Source organism: Anastrepha ludens, chromosome 6 (genome assembly GCF_028408465.1).
Source record: "Anastrepha ludens isolate Willacy chromosome 6, idAnaLude1.1, whole genome shotgun sequence".
Taxonomy (NCBI): domain Eukaryota; kingdom Metazoa; phylum Arthropoda; class Insecta; order Diptera; family Tephritidae; genus Anastrepha; species Anastrepha ludens.
Genome location: NC_071502.1, coordinates 34930396 through 34953462, shown reverse-complemented (window position 1 = coordinate 34953462; position 23067 = coordinate 34930396). Strand labels below are relative to the sequence as shown.

The 23067-nt window shown below is 36.4% G+C and overlaps 1 protein-coding gene across 4 annotated transcripts in view; it reads left to right on the top strand.

The window, feature by feature from the left end:
- LOC128865682 (putative phosphatidate phosphatase) overlaps positions 1–23067 on the top strand; it is an 87288-nt gene that overhangs the window by 14292 nt on the left and 49929 nt on the right. For all 4 annotated transcript variants that reach the window (XM_054105945.1, XM_054105946.1, XM_054105944.1 and 1 more), the window contains exon 2: positions 1736–2753. In XM_054105945.1, the coding sequence (XP_053961920.1) occupies positions 2348–2753 (406 nt within the window). In that variant the 5' untranslated portion in view covers positions 1736–2347. The remainder of the gene's footprint in view (positions 1–1735; positions 2754–23067) is intronic.

Here is a 23067-nt window from a genome sequence, read left to right as displayed (position 1 = left end):
GTGTCTCTACGACACATTTGAAGTCAGGAAACCATCGTTTTATTGTTGTTTCTGATGGAGCGGAGTCGCCATACCACTTTTCAAAGAAGCTGTGTAAAATTAAAACACGAAATTCTTGTTGATTCATAGTTTTGAAAACAACTAAAGTAGCGCCAATCTTAGCGCAATAACTCACGAACTAATGAATAGAATATCAAGAAATTTCAACAGCTACCTTTTTAAGGTTATTAAAAAAGAGGTGAATGCAATAAAACTAGTGCAATATATGTATTAGGGCCCGGGACTTTTCAGCCCATGCGTTACCTTTTATCGCTGGTAGAAGTTATCGCTGTTTGTTGGGAGCCCGTTTCTCCAGAAGTCCCTTGCGGCGATCATCACAAGTCCTTGGAGATTCATCTAATATCAATCGGACAAGAGAGATTAGTATCATTAATACATAATCTTGTGCCTGATCGAAGCTTTTTTTCAAAATTGGCGGCCTCAGGAAATATTTTTCAGATTTTCGAGAAAAAACCGACAATTAATTGTTAAAAAAAAATCGAAATCGAGTTTTTTATGGTTTTCAAAAGCAGTACAAATTTTATAGAAATCTACCAAGCGGTTTTTCAGTTCGAGTGATTACCAGTTCAAAAAACATAGTTTTGAGAAAAACGCATTTAAAGTTTTGCTATCGATTTATGTATGTAGAGTTATACGAATTATTTAATTACTTTCACTGTGTCATCTATTTCTGGGCCATATAATAGTTCTTCAGCCGTCATAGCAGCTATCAATATAACGATTTGCTGTTGCCTACGTAGCATACGAACCGCCCGAGCGCCTTTTGTTAATTGTGTAACATAAACGGATTAGATTTGTCTTTCAATATATATTTTTTGATTTAAAACCATATCACTTGGGTGTCCGACTTCTGTATTGAGTCACTGTATGTAGTTGTTGAAACCATTTGTCTAGTTTAGGTTTGATTCGGCGTCTAATTACAGTGTAGGATTTTTGAAGCTTTTGTCAAACCGTTTAGAGCCTCATTAATGGTAACATTTGCCATAAAATTTCTACCGGTCGATGTGAGTTCTGGGATTCTACTTATACTGTTTTACCCGATATTAATTCCTAAGATTTCTAAAAGGCCGTAAACTTATTCTTCAATATCAATGGTGAAGGGTATCTTACAGCCATTCGAAAAGGAACGGGGGTCAGATATTTCGAGTTTCACCGGATTCTGTGAACCTGGCCCGTCCCAATTTTACTAGGCTTACGCAGGTAATTGTGCTATTTGCTTCGAAGTATGCCACGGCTTCTTTATCCTTCTTAATACGATCCTTATCCCTCTTCGTGAGGGAGGAAGGATCTTTTGCCCTAACCTGCGCCAGTGGTAGAACTCCAAAGTTAAAATTAGCTTTCACAATTCCAGGTGGTCTGGGAAATTAAGTTGACAGGTTACCTCATATGTAATGCGAACTTTCTAAGAAAGCTTTAGTAATCCGAAAAAATTATTTTTGTTTATTGTATTTTAATTTTCAAAAGAAACTCCTTTTTAGATCATTCAAATGAAATATTCGTAAATAGAAATGTGTCATAGATCTAGGGGACTACTGAATATCTCGCTTAAATATAATATAAGCCAAAACCAAATTTGGCCAATTCATTAACTCCATTGATTTTAATCCTATTGTTTTCCTACTTATCTCTCATTATTTGCAAGTTATTATTAACGTTGTTTTAATTCTCTTTTCAGATTTTAAAAGCTATGCAATCGACGAACTCAATCAGTAGCATAAAAATGAAGCAGTGAACCCGCAATGAACAACTAACTAAAAAATTTAAAACGTTTGAGTCATCCCCACTTTGCTATCGAGCGTGACGTGTAGAGAGAGAGGAAAGAGAAAGCTTTTCTTAACAAAATCTCAACAGAAAAATTTCCCTGTTCTTAACTTAGTGTCTCTCGATGTTCTTAAGTGTGTTTAATCAAGTGAATATGCAATGAAATTCGAATAAACAATAAACGCAGTCTCGTAGTCTGAGCAAAACAAATAAACGATAAAAAGTGAAAAACGTGTTCGCATACGAATATTAAAGCCTCCTCCATGTGTTGATGTACATTTATGTTCCATGTACATACGTACATATGCTTTACGAAAGACGCTCGTTATTGCTCTCCCGTCTAATTTGCCCAGTATTTGTACTCGCACTCGTATATGGTGTGGATACTGAGAAAGCAACGTAGGCCAGTAGGGGGGTAAAAGCTTTTTCTTGGCGCATTCTCACGTTCCCTCTTTTGCACTGCTTCGCCCTCTTTTGCGTTGTGATACCGAGAGTGCTTTTAATGTAAAACTCAACTACTGCCAAAATGAGTAACGATTCAACCGCTTGTGAAACAACACTGTTTTGTCGACCGGAAAGTCAAAATAGTGCAGACGTGTCGTCGTCGTCTCCGTTGTTGTTAATAAAATCGCGTGACGTGGAAAAACGTTATTGCAATCTAAATCACAACTGCAACAATAGTAGCAGCAGCAATTGCAGCTGCAGTAACAACAACGACAATAGCAACAATAGTGGTAACACAAGCAAAACCACTGTTACAACAACAGCCACAGTGGCAATTGCAAATTTGAATAACAACAACGTTGAAGTACGTGTGGGTGACGATACCACAGAGGAATCGTCGCGCGAACACGTTTCTAAAACAATCATAATGGATCACAACAAAAGAGTCTTACATCGCGTGGTATTGGATGTGTTCATTCTGCTCTGCGGTAAGTTTCTACGAAATAAGCTGGCTGACAACAGTTCTGTAAAAACAACAACAAAAAAACCCAAAAAATCTTACGTAAATGCTCGCCAATCGAATCTGTATGCATATTTGTTTTTATGAGTGTATTAATCTGAGTAGGCAGACTGCAAACAACAACCTGTTAAAATAATAGTAATAGTATACGGCATGCATTTGTACGCACAAGTGTCAGCTGCTTGAATGAATGTATTTATGACTCAAATCGCGTCTAAATATAGATAATACATAATTGTATAAGTGCACATATGTATGTATGCATGCGGGCGGCTACCTTGCATTGAACACTGGCGAATGCGTGCATTATTCGGTTAACTGTCGAATTATTCTACAACGGGAAATCTGTAATTATTCACTATACTCGTATTGTGATAGAATTTGTCTTGGCAATTGCAGATATAGAAAACCTAAGCTCTTTTTTTTTTTGAAATTGAAATATAAGATTAAGGTAAATGATAGCATATCGAACAAATCCTCGTTGTTATTGTTGTGGTAATAATCTAATCAAATTGGTGTGAATAAGCACGTGACTTGGTGATTAATATTGTGAGGGACTTCTTCACATACTAACTGTACAGCGTTTGATACTATATGTTGGGGTTTATCTGCTGCAATGTCGAAAACGTTATCGTGCCAGTGTTAGGCAGCTTTTACAAGGCATCTTAGCTTTTCGTCACCTCTGATAAAAGGTAGATCCCCGATCACGACATTCATGGGGCAGGAGTTTGTGTTAATTGTCTTCAAGTGAATGCAGTTAATTGCCTATCGATTATACTTTTGAGGTATATCGTATGACGCAGAAGCTTGGACGATGACATCATTCGATGAGCGTCCCTTGGATTGCCTGAGAAAAAGATTCTGCGGAAGATTTTTAAACCTTTGCATGTTGGCGACAGTGAGTATCGTAGGGATGGGACAATGAGCTAGATGAGCTTCACGGCGACATAGGCATAGTGCACCGAATAAAGATCCAGCTGTTTCGTTGGATGGGTCATGTCGTCAGAATGGATACAAACGCTCCGGCTCTGAAAGTATTCGATGCGGTACCAGCTGGTGGTAGCAGAGGAAGACCTCCTCTGCGTTGTAAAGATCAGGTAAAGAAGGGACTACCTACGCTTGGTGTTTCCAACCGGCGCCGGTTATCACGTCAGAGAAACAACTGGCGCGCTTTGTGAAACTGGGTCAAAATCGCGTAAGCGTTTATCGTGCCAATCAAGAAGAAGAATATACTTTGGGGGCTCCGATATATCTAAAAGATGGCTTAGCTTCCAGCAGTCAGGTGCTTGCTGAGGTGGTCTGAGATAGCAACCTGACAAACGCTGTTTATAGAAGATTATATTGCGCTTGTTATCACATTGTGGACGTATCAACGTTCTTGCAACATAAGAAGATACCATATGGTTTTTTTAAGTGCGGTTCTATAGCTTCGCCCAGTGCTTATTAGTGGTCCCCATCAACCAAATAAACGTTTGTGGTTGTATGTGATGAGAATAAAAGTACATCCTCGAAGAGCTGTTGGGAGTGTAAGGCTTTGGCCAGTGAAGAAGCGGGAAACTTGAGAAAAATTCCCATTTACTTTTAGCTAATGTGCACTAGTGGCTTAGGTCACGATTTGTTGATTGTTATGACATTAACCCTTGAACTGAAATGACGTGTTTAACTAGAACTTTGTTGTGCAAACTGACAATGACCAGCTGCACTCGCCAGAAATCATTGAGGGTTGATACTTTTTATGCGAAAAGTATATGCAAGTCATTTCGAGTCTATTGCTTTGATACATTTGTATGCATGCTTCTAAGAACCGTTAGAGTGTAATTTGTATAAATCTATGCAGCCAGTATCGTGTCAAGTAAATGAACGGCACGACATACAAATGAAGTATATACAATATCGGTTATTTGACTAGTGAAATCCGTCTATAGAATTAGTTATATTTGGGGAGGGGAGTATAATAAATATAGATATAAGGTGTGGGAATATTACCAGGTGTTGAGGCACATCTCGATTTTTTATGCGAGAGTGGTAATGATAGTGAAAATGAACAATCAGATGAAGAAGGATAAGGCCGATAAGGAAAAAGTTAGCTGTGATAGCGATAGCAGTACTGATAGTGATGTAGCTCCACCTATTCGAAAACGTGTGCGGAGACTAAGCGCCACGAAGGATACACTTCAGTGAAAACGAACTTTCGAACAATGTAGGAATACCTTCGGAAGAGTGAAATTCCGAAGAGACGGATAATGTTACAAAAATACACCAATTTACAGAATTTCCGAGTGCAAATGCTACAGTTCGTCGTAGATTAGGTGAAAATCCCACATCTTTATGTGTGTTGGAAGCAATGTTGACTAAGGACTTCTCCGTAAGTTTCTATATAAATCCCTCCTCCTAGAACTAAGAAAATTAAATTGTCTGTCTGAACAGTGCTGATTGAAAATATATTACAGTTCAAGGGGTTAAATGTGGTGCTACTGATATGCATATGCTAGGTGCTTCTGCGTTAATATGGTGCATGAATGACTGAAATAATAGGGTTGCAGTATCCTCATTGCTGGCGAATTGAGAGATATCGGGCGATATGGCTGGTTTATCAACCTTTAGCAAGTTTAATTTCTTAATAGTGTTTTTTAGTAATCTTGTGTTGACTTGCCAGTTGGGCTCTTACCGATCGATCTCTGTTTAGGTCAATGAAGCGATAAATTAGCATTAGCTTGTCTTTCTATCCAATTATTGAAACGCCAGAAAGCCTGTTATAAATATCCTCATATTACACAACTCTCTACTTATCTAATTAACTGACACAAAAATTTCCGGTTTGTTGGTGAGTCAGGAGCTGTCGTCGCTAGGATCGCAATAATTTTCTAAACTGTCATCTCCCCACTTTATTGAAAATAAATATTAAATGTCTTTATTATGTTTGGTCAAACTTTACTACCTGCTGGGTACTAAAATGTGAAAAGTCGCTCATTCTGAAAGCATTCGTCACTACCCACAAATACTTGCAAGCCACAAGCATGTGTGCGTGTACTCGTATTTAGCGTAGAGGCCAGCATATAGTGCTTTTTCGAGGTAATGCAAAAAAAAGTCAAAACTGGTTTCCCATTCATCGCTGTTCAAACATCTGCCTCGGAAAGTTGACGAGATACGTGAATACTTGTATGTACCATAGGTGCATACCTATGTGTGTATGCATAAAGCTGTCATCCTATTATTATATAAAGAAGCACAAAAGAGAAAATTTCTATCATAAATATACTATTTATTTGAATTATGGAACTATTTCCACTGCAACCAGTGATTGTATGGTGCTCATGAATGTGCAGTTGGTTTTTAGTTGGAGTGTCACTAAAGCCTGGTCACAAGTTATTATATTTACTATAGCTTATCATTCAAGTATTACCATTCCGATCACTTAACGGGAGATCAAAAAAGGTGGTGGAAGATCAGTAAGTTTGGACCCTTAAGGAAGATGTATGTAATGTGTTGATCCCTAGGGGCCAACACAAACTTTATCCTTAGCTTTTTTGTTTAAAAAAATCTTGCTACTTCCAGTTGTATATGAAAATACTCCAAACTGAGTAGCAGATTGGTACTCATACTTGGTTTTCACATGGGCGGGTCAGATTGGGTTTATTCTACGTGAGAGATGATTTGCATTTTTTTAAGATAGAAGAAAACGCCTGGCAAGACCCGAACGCTATAAAACTGCATATTCAGAAAAACTCTAAAAATACTGCTTAAAAAGTTGAAAGTTTTGACGAAATTTCAAAAAATTGTACAATGAAATTTTGCGTTTTATGGTTTTTGTTGTTGTGTGAACTACGAAGAAATCGTAGGGGTACGAATAAATAGTGGTTAAGGTGGTGAGCACATTTAATCTTTTAAACCTTGGTTTTTACCCTAAATGGCGCTTCTTATTATTCTTTTTTTTATTTATTGTTCATTATATTATAAGAAGTGCCATTTAGGGTTAAAAATAAAGATTTAAAAGATTTTCGTCGATTCGACGACGCCTATTTGACGCGATGATGTGAAATAAACTGGGATTTTTATGCGTTTAAGCCTAACCTACAGTTTTAAGCCGACGCCGAACGGCAAATGGTTTCTATGAGGATTTTTTTTCATGACAGAAATACACTCGGAGGTTTGCCAATGCCTGCCGAGGGGCGACCACTATTAGAAACATTTTTGTTCTTAATTTTGGTGTTTCACCGAGATTCGAACCTACGTTCTCTCTGTGAATTCCGAATAGTAGTCAACCAACCCATTCGGCTACGGCAGCCGCCACATTTTTGTATACATTTTTTTTTTATAGATTAAAGATGCAAATAAACCCTATTTTTCGTTAAATAAAACTTAAAAATTCGTGTCATCGATTCAACCGAGATTCGCATCTGGATGTAAAGAAATACACCACACGAAAAATATGTAAGACCAACTAAATTTCGTATATTTTTATTATCAGTTAAGGGCTAAGAATTTATGTTTTTAATATTTAAAATTTTGACTATTTTGACTATTTTGACCGAGTCTGACCTTTTTTCCTTTTTAAAAGGTTATATCTATAAATCCATAGAAAATTAAATTTTAGGAGGCTACTTGGAAGCTCAAGTCGTTAGCTATAATAAAAATATGTTAAATTCATGACCAAAGTAGAAAAAGTCTGGCTTGTCCCGGATACCCAACGGAGGTTTAACGATAAATGTTTAAAGAGATCCCGAAATATGCACATATTTCAGGGAACTTAAAACAATTATCAGGAGAATTAAAATCTATAGAACGAAAAACGTATAAGACCAATTTTATTATTTTTAAAATCAACAAATAGAATCTTGGGCTCAGTTTATAATTTGGTACTTAGTAAAATTAAGTTGTTGAAGTCGTCGAGGTATCGATTTGAATAATTTTTTATACTATTATATTTAATAGTAATAAATTTTTACCATTCCACATTAATCGCACTCTTCGATTGAGAAAGTATTACCCATACATTTTCGGCTGGGTTAAGGTCAGGGTTGCAGGCAGGCAATTCTTTTTGCCGCTGCCAAAAACTCTTTTGTTACTTTGGAAGCGTGAACGGCGCGTTGTCATGTTGGAAAATCCACTCCTCATCGAAATCATCATCAAAAAAAAGAGGTTGTCTGTAAAGTCGGTTTACTGACGATAGTTTAACGTGACAACGTCATAAGAAAATATTGATGGAATGGTTGCAATTTTCAAAGCAAAATTTTAATTTTATTTGTTTGATAGATAATTTATATGGATATAGAGGAGGAGGTAAATGGAATTGCAATGGAATAGGTCAAGTTACATTTACACAAACGTGAAAAATAACGAAACATTTATCAAATTCATGAAAGATATCTTCAATTTCGATTGTGCATCAGACGTTAATAAGTCAACAACACTAAGAGGCAACATCATCGATTTGCCTTTTTCAAGACACATTACACTCGAAACACCCCCTTTCATTTCCTACTTTTCCTGTCATCTCCTATTCTCAACAGGGAAATGGTTCATTACCATGCACACAGGAAGAAGGCATATGCTAATACAAATATGTGAATTTATATACTAGTGGTGGCAAACTATCGATAGTCGGCACCATCGATAGTGGGCGATAGTATTTTAGTCACTATCGATAGTGAACGATAGTATTTTTTCTCACCATCGATAGTGCCGATAGTGTTAGACTTTCAATAGTATCGATTGCGTTCAATAAAAATTAAATGTAGAGTACAGAAAAAAACATTTACAAAAATTTAATTAATCCAAGTATTTTTATTTAAAAAAATTAGCATATCTGCATTTTTTTCTTTTATGCGGCTTCTGTTTTCAGTTATAACTAAACCGGCCTTACTGAAAACTCTTTCCGATGCAGTTGATGTGGCCGGTATACATAAATATTTTGAAGCCAACTTCTTTAAAGGAAAAAAATCATTTTCAATTACCTACAAATAAAAAAAATTCATTATACATATTATTTTTTTTTTAATTCATAATTTTAGTTTACCTTCCAAAAATCTAAAGGATTTGAATCTTCTGCCGTATTTTCTCTTTCTAAATATTGACGCCTGAGAATGATGGCATCCGCTTTCTTCGACTTTATTTTCTCCGCATTTTTCTTCTCTATAAATGCGAAAAGAGAAATACTTTTTGGTGGTGCATTATTAGTTGAAGATGGCGGTTCATTTTCGAGAAGACTCATAACTTCATTATCTAAGCGAATGGTTGCTTGTTCTGCGTTGCTGCTAGAAATAAATCCTTCACGCTTGAACCGAGGGTCGAGAAGTGACCCCAATCGTGGAGCAGTTCGTGTTTCATATTGAAACATTCGCTTTCTCAGTCCTTCAATTAAGTTTTCGCATAGAGTTATGGCTTCAATTGTTTCTATTTGGCATTTAATTTCATACATCCTTTGATACAGGCCATACACAATGGGTATTATCAAAGACAAGGTGACATTGTTCCCACAGCAAGTTTTTGTAGCTTCATCGAAAGGACGAAGCAGATTTTCTATTTCGCGTACACAATTTTTTTCATCAGCAGAAAGAGGTGGAGGAGCTTTACCTATAGCTAAAAGAACAATAGCGGCAGCATCGTGTAAAGTTAACAATCTCTCTAGCATATTATATGTGCTGTTCCATCTTGTGGGCATATCCTGAATCAATTTCAATGGTGTTGGTGTATTTTGCGCTTCTTTCAATTTTTCAGTCGCAATAGAACTGCATTTGAAAAAGTGTACAATATTTTTACATTTTGTTATAATAGGCTTCAAATATCCATCCTCCGCCTTCAGCATCAAAGCGTCGTGCACAGCGAGATTTAAAGTATGTGCAACGCAAGGTAAGTGTGCAATTTTCAATATATCACATGCGTTTAACATTGATTTTGCGTTGTCAGTAACGATGCAGATAACCTTATTAAAAATGTTCCACTTGTTTAGCACATCAGAAACTGTATTTGCAATGTTTTGTGCATTGTGGTTCAAAACGTCATTTAATTTTTTTGTTTGCAGTACAGCATTCTTCAACACAAACGATTCTTCGATAAAGTGACATGTCAATGTTATAAATGCTTCATTTGCGGCAGACGTCCAAAGATCCGTAGTGATTGCCACATGCTCAACTGCATTCAAATGTTCTTGAAGTTTGATTTTTTTTTCGACATACATATTCTTCACAAAAACATTTTTCAATGTATTTTTGGACGGCAACATATATCTGGGATCCAAGACTTTGACGAAGTTGCGGAAACTAGTATCCTCAACTAGATTAAATGGTTGCATTCCTTCACCAATCAAACTTGCTAGTGCAACGTCAATGTCAGCTTTTCTTTGAGAAGAGCTACCATATTCTATAGCCCTTTTAAAAAAAGAACTCACTGACCGAGAACTTGTGCGACAGCTTGACGAAGTTGTTGAAAACTCATCTTCGTCTTTTTCAATATTTGGATGCATCCTTTTTAAGTGGTCTCTTAAATTTGTAGTGTTGCCACTAGTCTTGTACTCACGAGCACATTTAACACATTTTGCCAGTTTTTTGTCATCCGACGTATTAAAATATTTCCATACCTTTGCAAATATAAAATAGTTAAATGTGTTATATAAGAATTAAGAATTCACTCACTGAAGATATTTTAATACGTGCTTTTTTGCCACCACGTTCTTCTTCGCTTTCCGAAGAACACACGCATTCGACTGCATTTTCTTTTGCTCCTATTAAAAGTAATAAAATCAATCTTCACACGGCTTAATAGATATATTTTCACCAAATAGATTATTACCTTTTCCGTTTATTGTTATAAACTTGTCCATTTTGAAAATTTCTTTTAAGCAAAAATAATATTACAAGTAAAAGTGAAAATAACTAACGCGCCAAACAAAGAATAGTGATGGTAAATTTTCACAGCTGGATAAAGTAAAAAACTTCGATAGTATTTTTTCGATAGTTAAGGACCATCGATAGTAACGATAGTGGTACCCCATCGATACTATCGATAGTGCCATCGATAGTTTGCCACCACTATTATATACAAATGCGCATATACATACATATATATGCTCACTCAAATAGGACAGAGCCAGATGTCGAACGTTGACGAACGCGGGGGCCGATTGTGCTCTTTGTCGTTCGTTCCGCGCTCTCGCTTGCAGTTTAAGCACATTAGCTTACATTTGCTTGCGTACGAAATAGATTCGTATATTTGATATGTCCATATGATTTGTATGCATCTTTACATATAGATTTATTCTTTTTGAAAATTGCGCGAAATTGTATATGTATATGCATGTTTATATACCTACATATATTAGTATACAACATATCTTATAAGGTATATGGTAAATATTACCATACATTTTTCCTTCATATATAATAAAAAAAATTAATAATAATAACATTAAAACAACAGGTATTATTAACAAACTTGGTTTTATTTTAAATTCTTCAAGTAAATCAAATTAATAATAATCAATAAGAAGGCATATGCAAATACAAATACGTGAATTTATATATGTACATATGCGCATATACATACATATATACGCTCACTTAAGTAGGAGAGAGCAAGATGTCGAACGTTGCCGTTCGTTTGCTTTGTTTGCTTTGTCGTTCGTTCCGCGCTTTCGCTTGCAGTTCATTCAATGCAATGAGCAAGGTAACGACAAATGAGCAAGGTAACGGCAATGAGCAAGGTAACGACATATGGGCAAGGTAACACTAATGAGCAAGGTAACGACATATGAGCAAGGTAACGACACATTTTTTCGTGCGTGCAGCCTGTTAAATCGAATTATAAGACGTTATCACGTCAAAAGTAAAAAGTACTTCGTCTAGAAGTTCTATGTATTTGAATTCGTTTTTGTGGATATCAAACGTATACGCGTTTTGCCTTTGACACAAATGGCTGCCTGAGTCATGACATAACCCTATCCGAAATTACGAGCCATTTTCTACTTCTTTTTCTTCCGCTTGTTCTGCCAATACACTTTGAACCATATGGTTCAGATTAAATTTTTCTTCATCGGAAAAAATGATACTTACCCTTTAATATTGCAAAAATAGGTATTTTTGGCAAATGTCAATCTGACCTGTTTGTGTCGTGTGGTTAACCTAGCTTTTGGTTTTGGCTTTTTGCATATTCTAGACAAGAATCGGCTAAATATGTTGCGCACGACGGGTAGTAACTTCTAAATTAACCAATTAACATACGATTTAGATTCGTTGATGTTGGGCCGAAATCTTATACAAGCTCGAACTGTTTTTTTAAATCATCTAGTTTTAATCCACACCATGGCACACGTAATATTCACTTCTGGTGCGATCACCGTACGCGGGCTATACTCGTAATATTTACGTTTGGCCTGACCATCGTACGCGGGCTATGCCCGTCATTGTAGGTTAAGGGGTTAAGAGTGTGTTTAATTTTGGTTTTTCTGGCACTTCTCTTGGTACATCCGTACTTTTTTTTTCAAATGGAAGCAATGCAAAACCACAAGTTTGCTTCTTTTTTATTTTGAAGCAATCTCTCGCATTGTAAGGCCTCTCTCTCCATGCTAAAATTTTCCCCGCCCAATTCAGACAAAGCTTTTTCATGCGGCATATTTTTTTGTTTCTAAACTAAGACAACTAATTAACTCTGAGAAAGAGATAAGGTGATCAAAAGCAGTTGTAATATAATAATTTTTACGTAATAACTTACAGTGTACACTTTTAAATTTAAAGCAAAAGTTTTTGGTCTTATAATTGTTTCGTTTTGCATAGAACAAGAATTTGCACGTTACTAAAATACTAAAAACAGCAATAAATGCCGAATACTTTCCGTTATGTGATACCGTTTTAAACATACATACATACAATCAACGAAACGACATTGGGACGTTTTTCATACTTGCTTGTATATTTACACATATTTATAATAGGCTAAAAACGACTACCCAGCGAATGTCGATCAGAAACATTTGACAACACTTCTGCACTTATTCTATATGTATATACATATGTGCGCTCGCTCATACTTTCTTCCGATGTTGCGATTATTAGCACTAACTAAAAGCTTCACTTCTACGAGCCGAGTTACTCGCTCACTTTTATGTACTCTATCACAGAGCAGAGCATAATGGCAATACTGCGGATCATATTTCAAATTCAAAACAAACAAAAAAAAACGGGAAATATAACTGAAGTCGTTTCCCTTAGAATTGGTGTGCAAACATTCTTTAATAATTCGATATAAAAATATGGTTTTAGAGTTATATTTAATGCATACATGCAACTCACATTTGGCCAACAATATTGCAGCAGTATTCTGGAGAACATCTTAAAATAAATGAAATCTTAAGCTTTTACTGTAAATGGTTATGCAATACGGATATGAGTAAGCTGGTGACTAATTCTACACCATTTCAAAGTAATCTGGCTGCTCCATACTTAACACTTACGATTCTTGCGCATGTACATATGTTGGTATTTGTCCATATATTATATGTGCCTATATATGTACATATGTATGTATTTATATTCTCATTGTTACTGGTAAATAACGTTAACGCGTGCGTCAGCTGTTGAAAATGCTGAGGAAGCTTTCAAACAGTAACCGAATCTTCATCTATACACCTGCGATAACAAAAAATACACTAAACAAAGTTAAGTTAGTTAAAGTTTTTTTTATCGAGCTAAACATGACAAATCAGCTAAATTTGTTTAAAAATTATCGTAAATATACTTTTATACTAACGTTTTTTGGTACTTAATTCCCCATTTTTCCGACTATAAACTGCAAATTGCAAACCGTCAAAATGAACTCTTTTATTGCATCGAACTGCTACTTTGTCCTCTCAATTTTTGAGTGATGGGTAATTTTTTGGCGTTATCGAACGCCTTGCAAAAATTAGGAAAAATATTATAAATGTTTGTGTTATCGAACGCATCCTATACATATGTACATACATGCTTACATACATACGTTTGCTATTTGCTTCAAAGAGCAACTTTAGTAAAGAGTTTAAGTCGCTAGAATACATCGTGGCACCAGTTTAAAAATAGTCATTCTGGATTATTTTGCCATTGTGTCTTCCTTTTTGTGCTCTTCGTCACACAATATTCGTCAGAATTCCTGTGATAATTCTCAGATTGTTCTTGGACAAGCTCATGCAATTCTTAAAGCTTTTTCGGTTGCAAGATGCCAAAGGGCTCTGGAGTTTTTCATACCTGATATATTGTGCCATTGAGTTTTCTTCTCTTCTTCTGCCAGGGTAGACGGTGCCCCATGCTTGAGCTGCAGAATTAATGTTTTTTCTTTGCGAGCTTATCAAGAGTCTCATTTCTTTCAGGTATTCAGAAAAGCCAAACTTGTTTGATCATGCCAAGCGTGTTCAACTTACTAAGGCACTCCGTCATCAGTTCGGAGATTCTGGCAGCTGCTCTTGATATTGAAGTCTACACATCTTTGTATGTATTCTTATATTTTTACTTGAAAGAGGGATATCTGTGATCCCACGGTTGGTTGAAGTGGTGATTCACCAATAATCCAATTAGTGCTTTCACACCCTTTTGTTGCCACATCCTCGCTACCAAGTTAGCCGATTATTCCTTCACGACTATATCCAGTCTGTGCGATTGAGAAACCTTATAAGGTTGTTTACGTCTATGCCGACCAGCTTTTCGAGGTTTTCAAAAAGCGGTTTGCCAAGGGTTAACATCCTCGCCTTCCATACGGAATGGGCATTCACAGAGAAAAAGGAAGAAGTTTTTCTTCGGTTGATTACAACTACAGTTATAGTAAGGGAAGCCCATTTTGGCTGCCAGCTTTCCTATGGGCCAGAAGCCAGTTATCACTACCGTGCGCCTGCAGACATCCCTTCGTTTCATATTTGTCAATGTTGACGACAATTTGTGGGCGTAGGTCGGCCATAACGTTCTGTTGAATTTGCAGGTGTTCCGATCCCTCCATCTACATTCCGCGGTTCGTAGATATTTTGAGGAGATTGCTTTCTTGATTGCACTATGTGGTGGGAATATCGATTCTGCAAGAACATTATTCATGGTAGCTCCCTCTCTTGCAAGTTCATCTGGTTTTTCGTTACCTTCAATGTTCCGATGTCCCAAGACCCAGATTAATGTAACGTTACGGCTCACGCTCAAGGTGGTAAGACTGTTCCTACTTTATTCCACCTGTTTAAAGGTTGTTGTAGCCGAATACAGTGCCTGCGATATTGCCCTTAAAAGAAAAATTTGCGATTAGTAGCCTACAAGCTTTCCCTATTGCCAATACTTCCGCCTGGAAGACACTTCAAGTATTAGGAAGACGCACAGATTTCTTAATTCTAAGGCTATGAGAATATATTCCTGTTCCAACACCTCAATCCATTTTTGAACCATCTGCGTGGACTGTAGATTCGAAGTTGTTTAGTAAAAGCCCCTAATTCCATTCCTCCCGGGATGGAAAGAGTGGCAAATTGCTATTGAATGTAACCGTTGGGAAGATGTAATCAGTCCTTCTCGAGGTGAACTGAATTTGTCGCAATAATGGACTGGCATGACCTTTTGTCTCAGATACACTCACGCAATTTTCAGGAAGGCAGCCATCTTTGATCAGTTCTGAATCTATACTCACATATAAAAGTATGTTGGTTCCAAAGCAGTTTCTATGGACACTATTGGACTTAAGTTCAATAGTTCTCATAGGCCTTGCTACGCTATTTCTTACTGAGCGCTTTGTCTTGTTGCCTCTACATGTGGTTTTCAGAGTAATTTATCATCTAATATAACAACCAGAAATTTAGCCACTCGTTAATGTTCAATGTTTGTTGCATTTATTCAAATCAATGGTAGAGATTTTAGGTAATCAAGTTTATTTTTCCTTGTAAAAAGTATGCACGATGGTGGATAGATATATATGTATGTAAGAATTTATTTTTATTTATTTCTTATTTTTTAAAAGCTAAAATAACAATAGAATAGCTAAATAAACAAAAAGATAAGAATTATTAAAGCCAAACGTCTTCAACGTTTGGGAATTACTGTTGCTTTCCTTGCATTATAGTTTTCAAATAAGATACAGCGCTACCTGAAAACTACCGGTAGTCCAAATTCATTGCTTGTGATTTTTATTTTTTTTTCGATCGATACCTCTTCTGTTGCGAGTCGAACCGCCTTCGAATTGAATGAAACTACCTATCAGATAAAGAAGTATAAAGGAACATTGTGCGTTTGGTTAACAATAAAAAAAATACCTTACTGAGTCATTTTTCATTGGAGAAAGACAAAGCAAAAATTGTATCTGATCGTTTATCAAAATATCAATGACGCATTAAGTGCGATAGAGTAGATGTTTTTTTCACCGCCATTCCTCAAGTGCGTATAACATCATTTAATTTCATAACTGTAAATAAGTATGCATGTGGCGAATAGCAAAATAAAATATTGATGAGAGCCAATACATTTTTTATATTTTACAAAAAGTTACTTGTGGACATACAAATTCAAAAATTTTCCTTTAATGCATTAGCCGAAATTTTTTCAGAAGAACATACGAGAAACAAAAGATATAACAAAAATTGATTATTATATTGCAAACCTAGTAATAAAAAACGCACACTTAATATTGTGGATTTACGATTCGGCTTTTGGCATTTTCTCTCTTGATCTAACAGATGTGTTTTAAGCACCTGATTACTTTTTTCAAGAATTTTTTAGATCGATACGAGCATATTTTTAAACTTTTGCCAAATTCTTGGGATCGCACGATAACAAATTTTCTTAACTGCCAAACTGTGTACTAATATCGATTACCTTAGCTACGAGCAAACTATTAAGAGATATACACCCTATCAATGCTGCTGATGCCCATTGCAAGCTTTGTGGTTACAGTAACATACAGAACATAAACTACGTTATTCCTCAAGGAAACTTTGGCAAGAGGCCTGGTTTTGTAATAGAACAGAATGGCTGGCAGAAGGGTTTAGAATCCGATTACCATGCATAGAAGTTCTTTACAAATGGATCCAAAATGACGTTAAGAGCAGGAGCGGTTGTCTTCTGCCCGCAGTTTGATCTCCAAAAGTCTTTCAGGCATCCTAACCACTGTAGCATATTTCAAGCTGAGATCAATGCTGTAACCAACGCAGCTGAATTAGCGTTGGAATTTACTCCCCTCAACATTCGTACAAACATCTTCATCGATAGTCAAGCTGCAATTAAAGCAATAATGGCTGTAATGACTAGCTCGGAATGGGTGCAACACTGTAGATCCAAAATGGGCGAGCTCTGCGAGAACAGGAAGGGCACAAGGGAATAGAGGCAAATGACAGCTTTGATGAGCTTGCTAAAGGCCTAGGATGAGAACGTCGAACAAATATCCCTCAGTTTTAAAGATGGAACTAGATGAAGAACTTACTCTGGAAGTACAATATATATGGGAATCCTCGATCTCCCAGCGGAGTGCCAAAATAATGCTACAAACTTGCAACACGAAAACAACCAACTTTAGTTTATCACTTCCCAGGAAGGAATCTAAAATTATTGGTTGGAGTACTGACGGGACGTTGTCTCACTCCAAATCACACAGCTAAAGTGAGTAAGAACGACGCGTGTAACTTATGCGTAGAAGAAACGGAAACGTTAGCACACATCCTTTGTCACTTTCTGCTCTAAGTAGAACTCATTAAAATTGCCTGGGAACGGTATACTTTTCATCTCAGGAGGATATTGCTGATAAAAGTTTAAACTGTTTATTAAAACTCGCCCATACATATATCACGAACTATGTTTAATACGCCTCTAACAACACTGGTAATACCACGAATCCTTGTGGTCTATGACTTATTCAGATCAGCCAAATATGCCTACCCTAACCTAGGAGGCAGGATATAAGAAATACTACAGGAGTACTAATAGAACATTGTCCGTGGAACACCTCCTCTGTACAGGTATTGCTCTATACAGAAAAAGGCTTTTCACTCTCGCATTCGTATTTCTTGATTGCTTTGAAGAGGTCTCACAAATATTATTAGGATTGCCGAAATTAAACCAATAAATCCACAATTTGGCTCAGAAACTTAAAATATTATATTAGTTTGGGAAAAAAGAAATCCATTATTTTCACGGTAGATGGCTGTAGTGATCGATATCTCGTAAAGTATGGATCAAACAATTGAAAGTTCATGCTCGTTGTCAAGGTGACATTTCACACAAAAAATTTTTTTCGCTGTTTTTTGTTTGTTCCATTCAGTTGTAAGTTACAGGGTGTTAACAATGGAAGTCAACAAAGAGAAAATTCGTTACATTATATTTTTTTTTCTTAGACAAAGGCGAAAACGCTAGCCAGGCCGCTGAAATTGTGAATGGTGTTTATGATGCCGATACTGCAACAGCTAATTATGTGCAATTTTGGTTTCATGATTCCGTTTAGGCTCTTTTGATCTTAAAGAAAATGTCGATACATTTCTTAAACGGTTGGTGACTCGGGATGAGAAGTGGATCACATACGACAATATTTTGCGAAAACGGTTGTGGTCAAAGCGTGGTGAAGCAGCTCAAACGGTGGCCAAGCCAAGACTAACGGCCAGGAAGGTTCTACTGTGTTTTTGGTGTGACTTGAAAGGAACCATTTATTATATGTTGCATCCATATGGCCAAACACTAAATTCAGATCTCTACTATCAACAACTGGGCCGTTTGAAGCTAGCGATTGACCAGAAACCACCAGAATTGGCGGCCAGCAAAAGAAGTGTTCTGTTCCATCAGGACGACGCAAGGCCACACACGTCTGTGGTGATTCGCCGAAAACTCCGAGAGCTGGGTTGCGAAGTTTAAATGTGTCCATCATATAGTCCGGTCCTTACCACCTTTTCTCTGATTATAAAAATCGATTACTAGAGTTTTTCGCCAGTAAGGACCAATCCTTCTATCAGAGAGTAATTTTGAAGCTACATTTAAAATGGGAACAAATTATACAACAAAACGGTGCATATTTGACCCAAATCGGATAATCCGAAATATCTTAAATAAAGGTTTGAATTTTACGCAGAAATAATTGATTTCTTTTTCTAACCGAAAACACAAAATTCAATCCACACTCAATCGCCTAATAAAACAAAAGCCCAGAAATCAGATATTTCCGACAACAATAAATCCAAAACCATCATCCCTGATTATCCGAATGGCAACTACCTTTCAAGTCCGTAGATACATAACTCTAGCAGTGGAAAAAGACAACTCGCTTTCAACAATATTTCACAGAATCTCTTCGCAGAATTAATCAACAATTTTATAAAACAAAAACTCAAACTAACGGCAGGCTAATCACCTACCCTGTCAGAAATCAAAATAGATTAAAGAAACCAACGCAAGACTGAGTCTTGTCGAGGCCCCATGCTCCCGAGAGGAGTGAGCAAGAAAAAAATCTTCACAGACGGTTCAAAAAGCACAAACCAAACAAACTTCAGTGGTATGCAACGATAAAATAATAATTACCAAAATCTTAACTTTTTACAGCACAAATTTTGTTGCAGAATCGATAGCCATTTTTGAAGTAGTCAGGAAAATTTGCATTTTTTTCTGATTCCTTACCTTAGCCTCATTAGAAATGGTAAAAAACATAAACAGAAATAATTATTATACGGACTACACTAGAAACTGCTTAATAAAATACAAAAACAAAATCAAACTTGTTTGGGATACAAGGACGTGCGAAATTCAAAGGCGACGAACTAGATTTAGCAGCAAACGAATCACAAAACCGCCCCCTTACTATATACATGTGTCTCTAAACCTCCTATATACAGAGATAAAAAATCACATCATAAAAAAAAATACAATAATTCAAATAAACAACAAGCTGGTATACTTAAATTTGCCAACCCAGTGAAGCAGGCAATCAATGAACGCACATTTGCGCCTAATACTGACATAACTGCAATAGAAGGGCAATAACAAAAATGTATCAACTACGACGCAGACACACAAGATAACACACGAATATCAAATAAAAAAACGTGAGTATCTGCAAATACTGCAATACCTCAGCTCTATTGAACACCTCTCAGTTTAGCTTAAGGCCACAGTAGCCAGAGCTATAAGCTTATTGTATTTTATGTTGTAGTTAACTGTAAATACAACTGTCAACAACAAAAAAAAATTCTTAAACACATACTTACATATGCACATATATAATTGGCGCCTACATTTTTTATTTAAGCTGATAGTGTACAAGTAAAATATAACAATGGACTAACGATAATCGAATCCAGTCTTTCTGGGTGTAGTATAAGAAATATTCTAGACGTTTTATTACCTAAGCACTTCTAAAAGAAGGAGAACCCAAATGAATTTATGTATCCAATCTTTACAAATAAACATAATTAAAAAAAAAAAAAGAATCAAAAAAATTCAAATGCGTTGTCAGAGGTACAATTCTGCAACTAAATTCTAATTCTCTTCATAGGTTTTATACCAAATCAATTAGAATTTTCCCATTCATAATCGAATTGCATTTTAGTTATCATACTAATAATGTATGCACTGACGTTGGGATAAAATTTAAATTAAATATGTAGTACATATATACACTAGATATTTTACATAAACCCAGAGAAGAAGTATTGGATTCATGTTGTTTTTGGATATAAGGAACAGAGCAAGGCTTTAGAATTGTGCCTTTCTAAAATAATTATTTTTAAAAAGTTAAGACTTATCTCGAATATGAACCAAATCAGACCATAAATACGCCTTTTTTAAATCTTGATCGCAACGCCCCCTAGTGGGTCCAAGCAAACTCGCAAACATTTCCAAATGTACTCACAGCAATGAACTAGAATTTCATCGTAATCGGATGAACAGTTTAGGAGTCTATAAACTACCAACAAACCTTCATATTTGCATACAATATATACATATATGTATACATATACATGTACATAGGTATATGCATAAGTGCAATATTTTTTGATAAATTATTGAGCAACATATTAGAGATAATGCATAATTCCACTGTCCATGGAGCTTACACATATTTAGTTAGACTTTTTTACAGGGTCCGGCACTCGAAGTGCAACCAATTAAAAAGGCCATCAATTTAATTTGGAAAATTACTTTCATTCAATTTCAAGTAAAAAACGTGAAAAATGTGAAAATAATACAAAATGAGGAATCAATTTATTTTTGTTCGATATGTCCATCTTTTGCCTTAACTTTAGCCTTGAGACGGTCCAGAAACGAATCGCAAGCTGCCCGAATATGACTTGTAGGTATTTTAGCCCACTCGCGGGCAATGGTTTCTTTCAGCACCTCGTGACTGGTGAATCTTTTAGTTCGGATCTTGCTCTCCAAAATGCCCCAAAGAGAACAATCCATCGGTTTCGCGTCTGGTGAATTTGAGAGCCATTGTGTGGACGTTATGAAGTTCGGAACGTTGTTTTTTTGATCATTCTTGGTTCACTCGAGCTTTGTGAGACAGTGCCGAGTCCTGTTGAAAAGTCCATGGTCTGCCACCATAATGTTTTTCTGCCCACGGATTCAAAGCGACCTGCATAATACTTTCCCCATAATATTTCGCATTTACCTTGACGCCAGGCTCAATGAAAACGATTGGACAGCGACCATCTGCGGTTACAGCGGCCCAAACCATTACCTGTGGCGGGTACTGTTTGGCCAATCGTGGTAGCAAACGATGACTCAAATTCTCGTATTAACGGTCGGTCAAACAAACTCGATCGTCTTGGGAGTTTACGAATTGCTCAATTTGAAAAAGTTTCTCATCAGAAAACACAATGTTCGCCTTCGGCCAAGCGAAGCAACTTCTACGCTCTCTCAAGTTGTGACTTGTTGCTGCTTTGGTGTGAGACTATGCGTCTTTTGAATCTTGTAAGGCTTGACTTTGAGATAATTTTTCAGTATACGGCGGATGTTAAGGTCAGATATTTTCAGTTGTTTCGCCAGTTGATTGGCACTTCTTCGGGGATTTCGCTGAAGTCGCTTCTTCACTTTTTGAACCATTCCACGTGACGTTGCAGTCTTTTGATGACCACCTCCATGACGTTTCGCGATGCTACCAGTATCACTGTAACGAGTAACGGTGCGATAAACAAAAATTTTATTTACTTGAAGGTGCTTCAGCTCACGAACAATCACTAGTTGTGATTTTCCAGCCAAATATCATCGTTTACTCTCGGCAAATTTGCTTCCGCGCTCTTATAAAGAATACTCCGGACTGTCATTTAGTCAACTAACAGACAGCTGCGCGAGCGGTCTGAAGTTGGTTACACTTCGAGTGCCGGAACCTGTACTCAACTCATATTTTTATTGAAGCTTTAATAAATTATTTTGCCCAAATACTATACGAAATGTATCTGCTGAGCGTATTTATCGGGATATCGAATATTATATCAGGTTTGGGGAAAAACAAATCCATTATTTTCTCGGTAGAAGGCTCTAGTGATCGATATCTCGTAAAGTATCGATCAAACTATTAAAAGTTTATGCTCTTTGTCAAGATGATAATTTTTTTTGATAAAAGCGAAAATGCAAGTTAGGCCGCTGAAATTGTGAACTCGGATTGGACTGTATGTCTTGCCTAAGTGGCAAACTTTTTTGAATTCATTGGATTTATAATCAATATGCATTTTTGTCGGCACCGGGTGGGTTTAAACGTGCCGGCTTCTAGGTCTCGTGGTCGGTTGCCATAGGGGTCATGTAGTATCGGAAGTATAAAGATTTTCTAAGAAAAGCGTTTCGGCAGGCAATGTTAAATTTTTAAGTACATTTTTGTCCTGAAAAAGCCTCTCATAAAATTATTTGCCCTTCATAGGCGACATAAAGTTATAGAACCCTTGGTATTGGGTTGTGAAGAGTAGATAAATACCTCAGTCTATTATTATTGGTATATACATACATACATATATGTATGGCATGTGCGTATGTATATATGTATGTGGTATTGATAAAAACCTCGTAGGATATACAGTATAATCTCGATAATTCGGACAATTAAATACCAGAGGTTGTCCGAAATATCGAATTTTCCGGATTATCGAGTGGGTAAAAAATTTAATAGAAATCAGTAGATCAGTAATTAAATGAAATAAACTTTTATCTAATCTTAAATTGATTAATATTCAATGAGTTATATGTACATATATTAGTTTTTATTCGGCCGTAAAATATTTCAATATATTCGTTTGCCGCAATTTTGTTTCATTTCTCTTTCTGAAGGCAATATCTCTGAGACTAACAAGTTTTAAAATGTCTCCGGATGAAAATCCCTGTTCCTCTGCATATTTA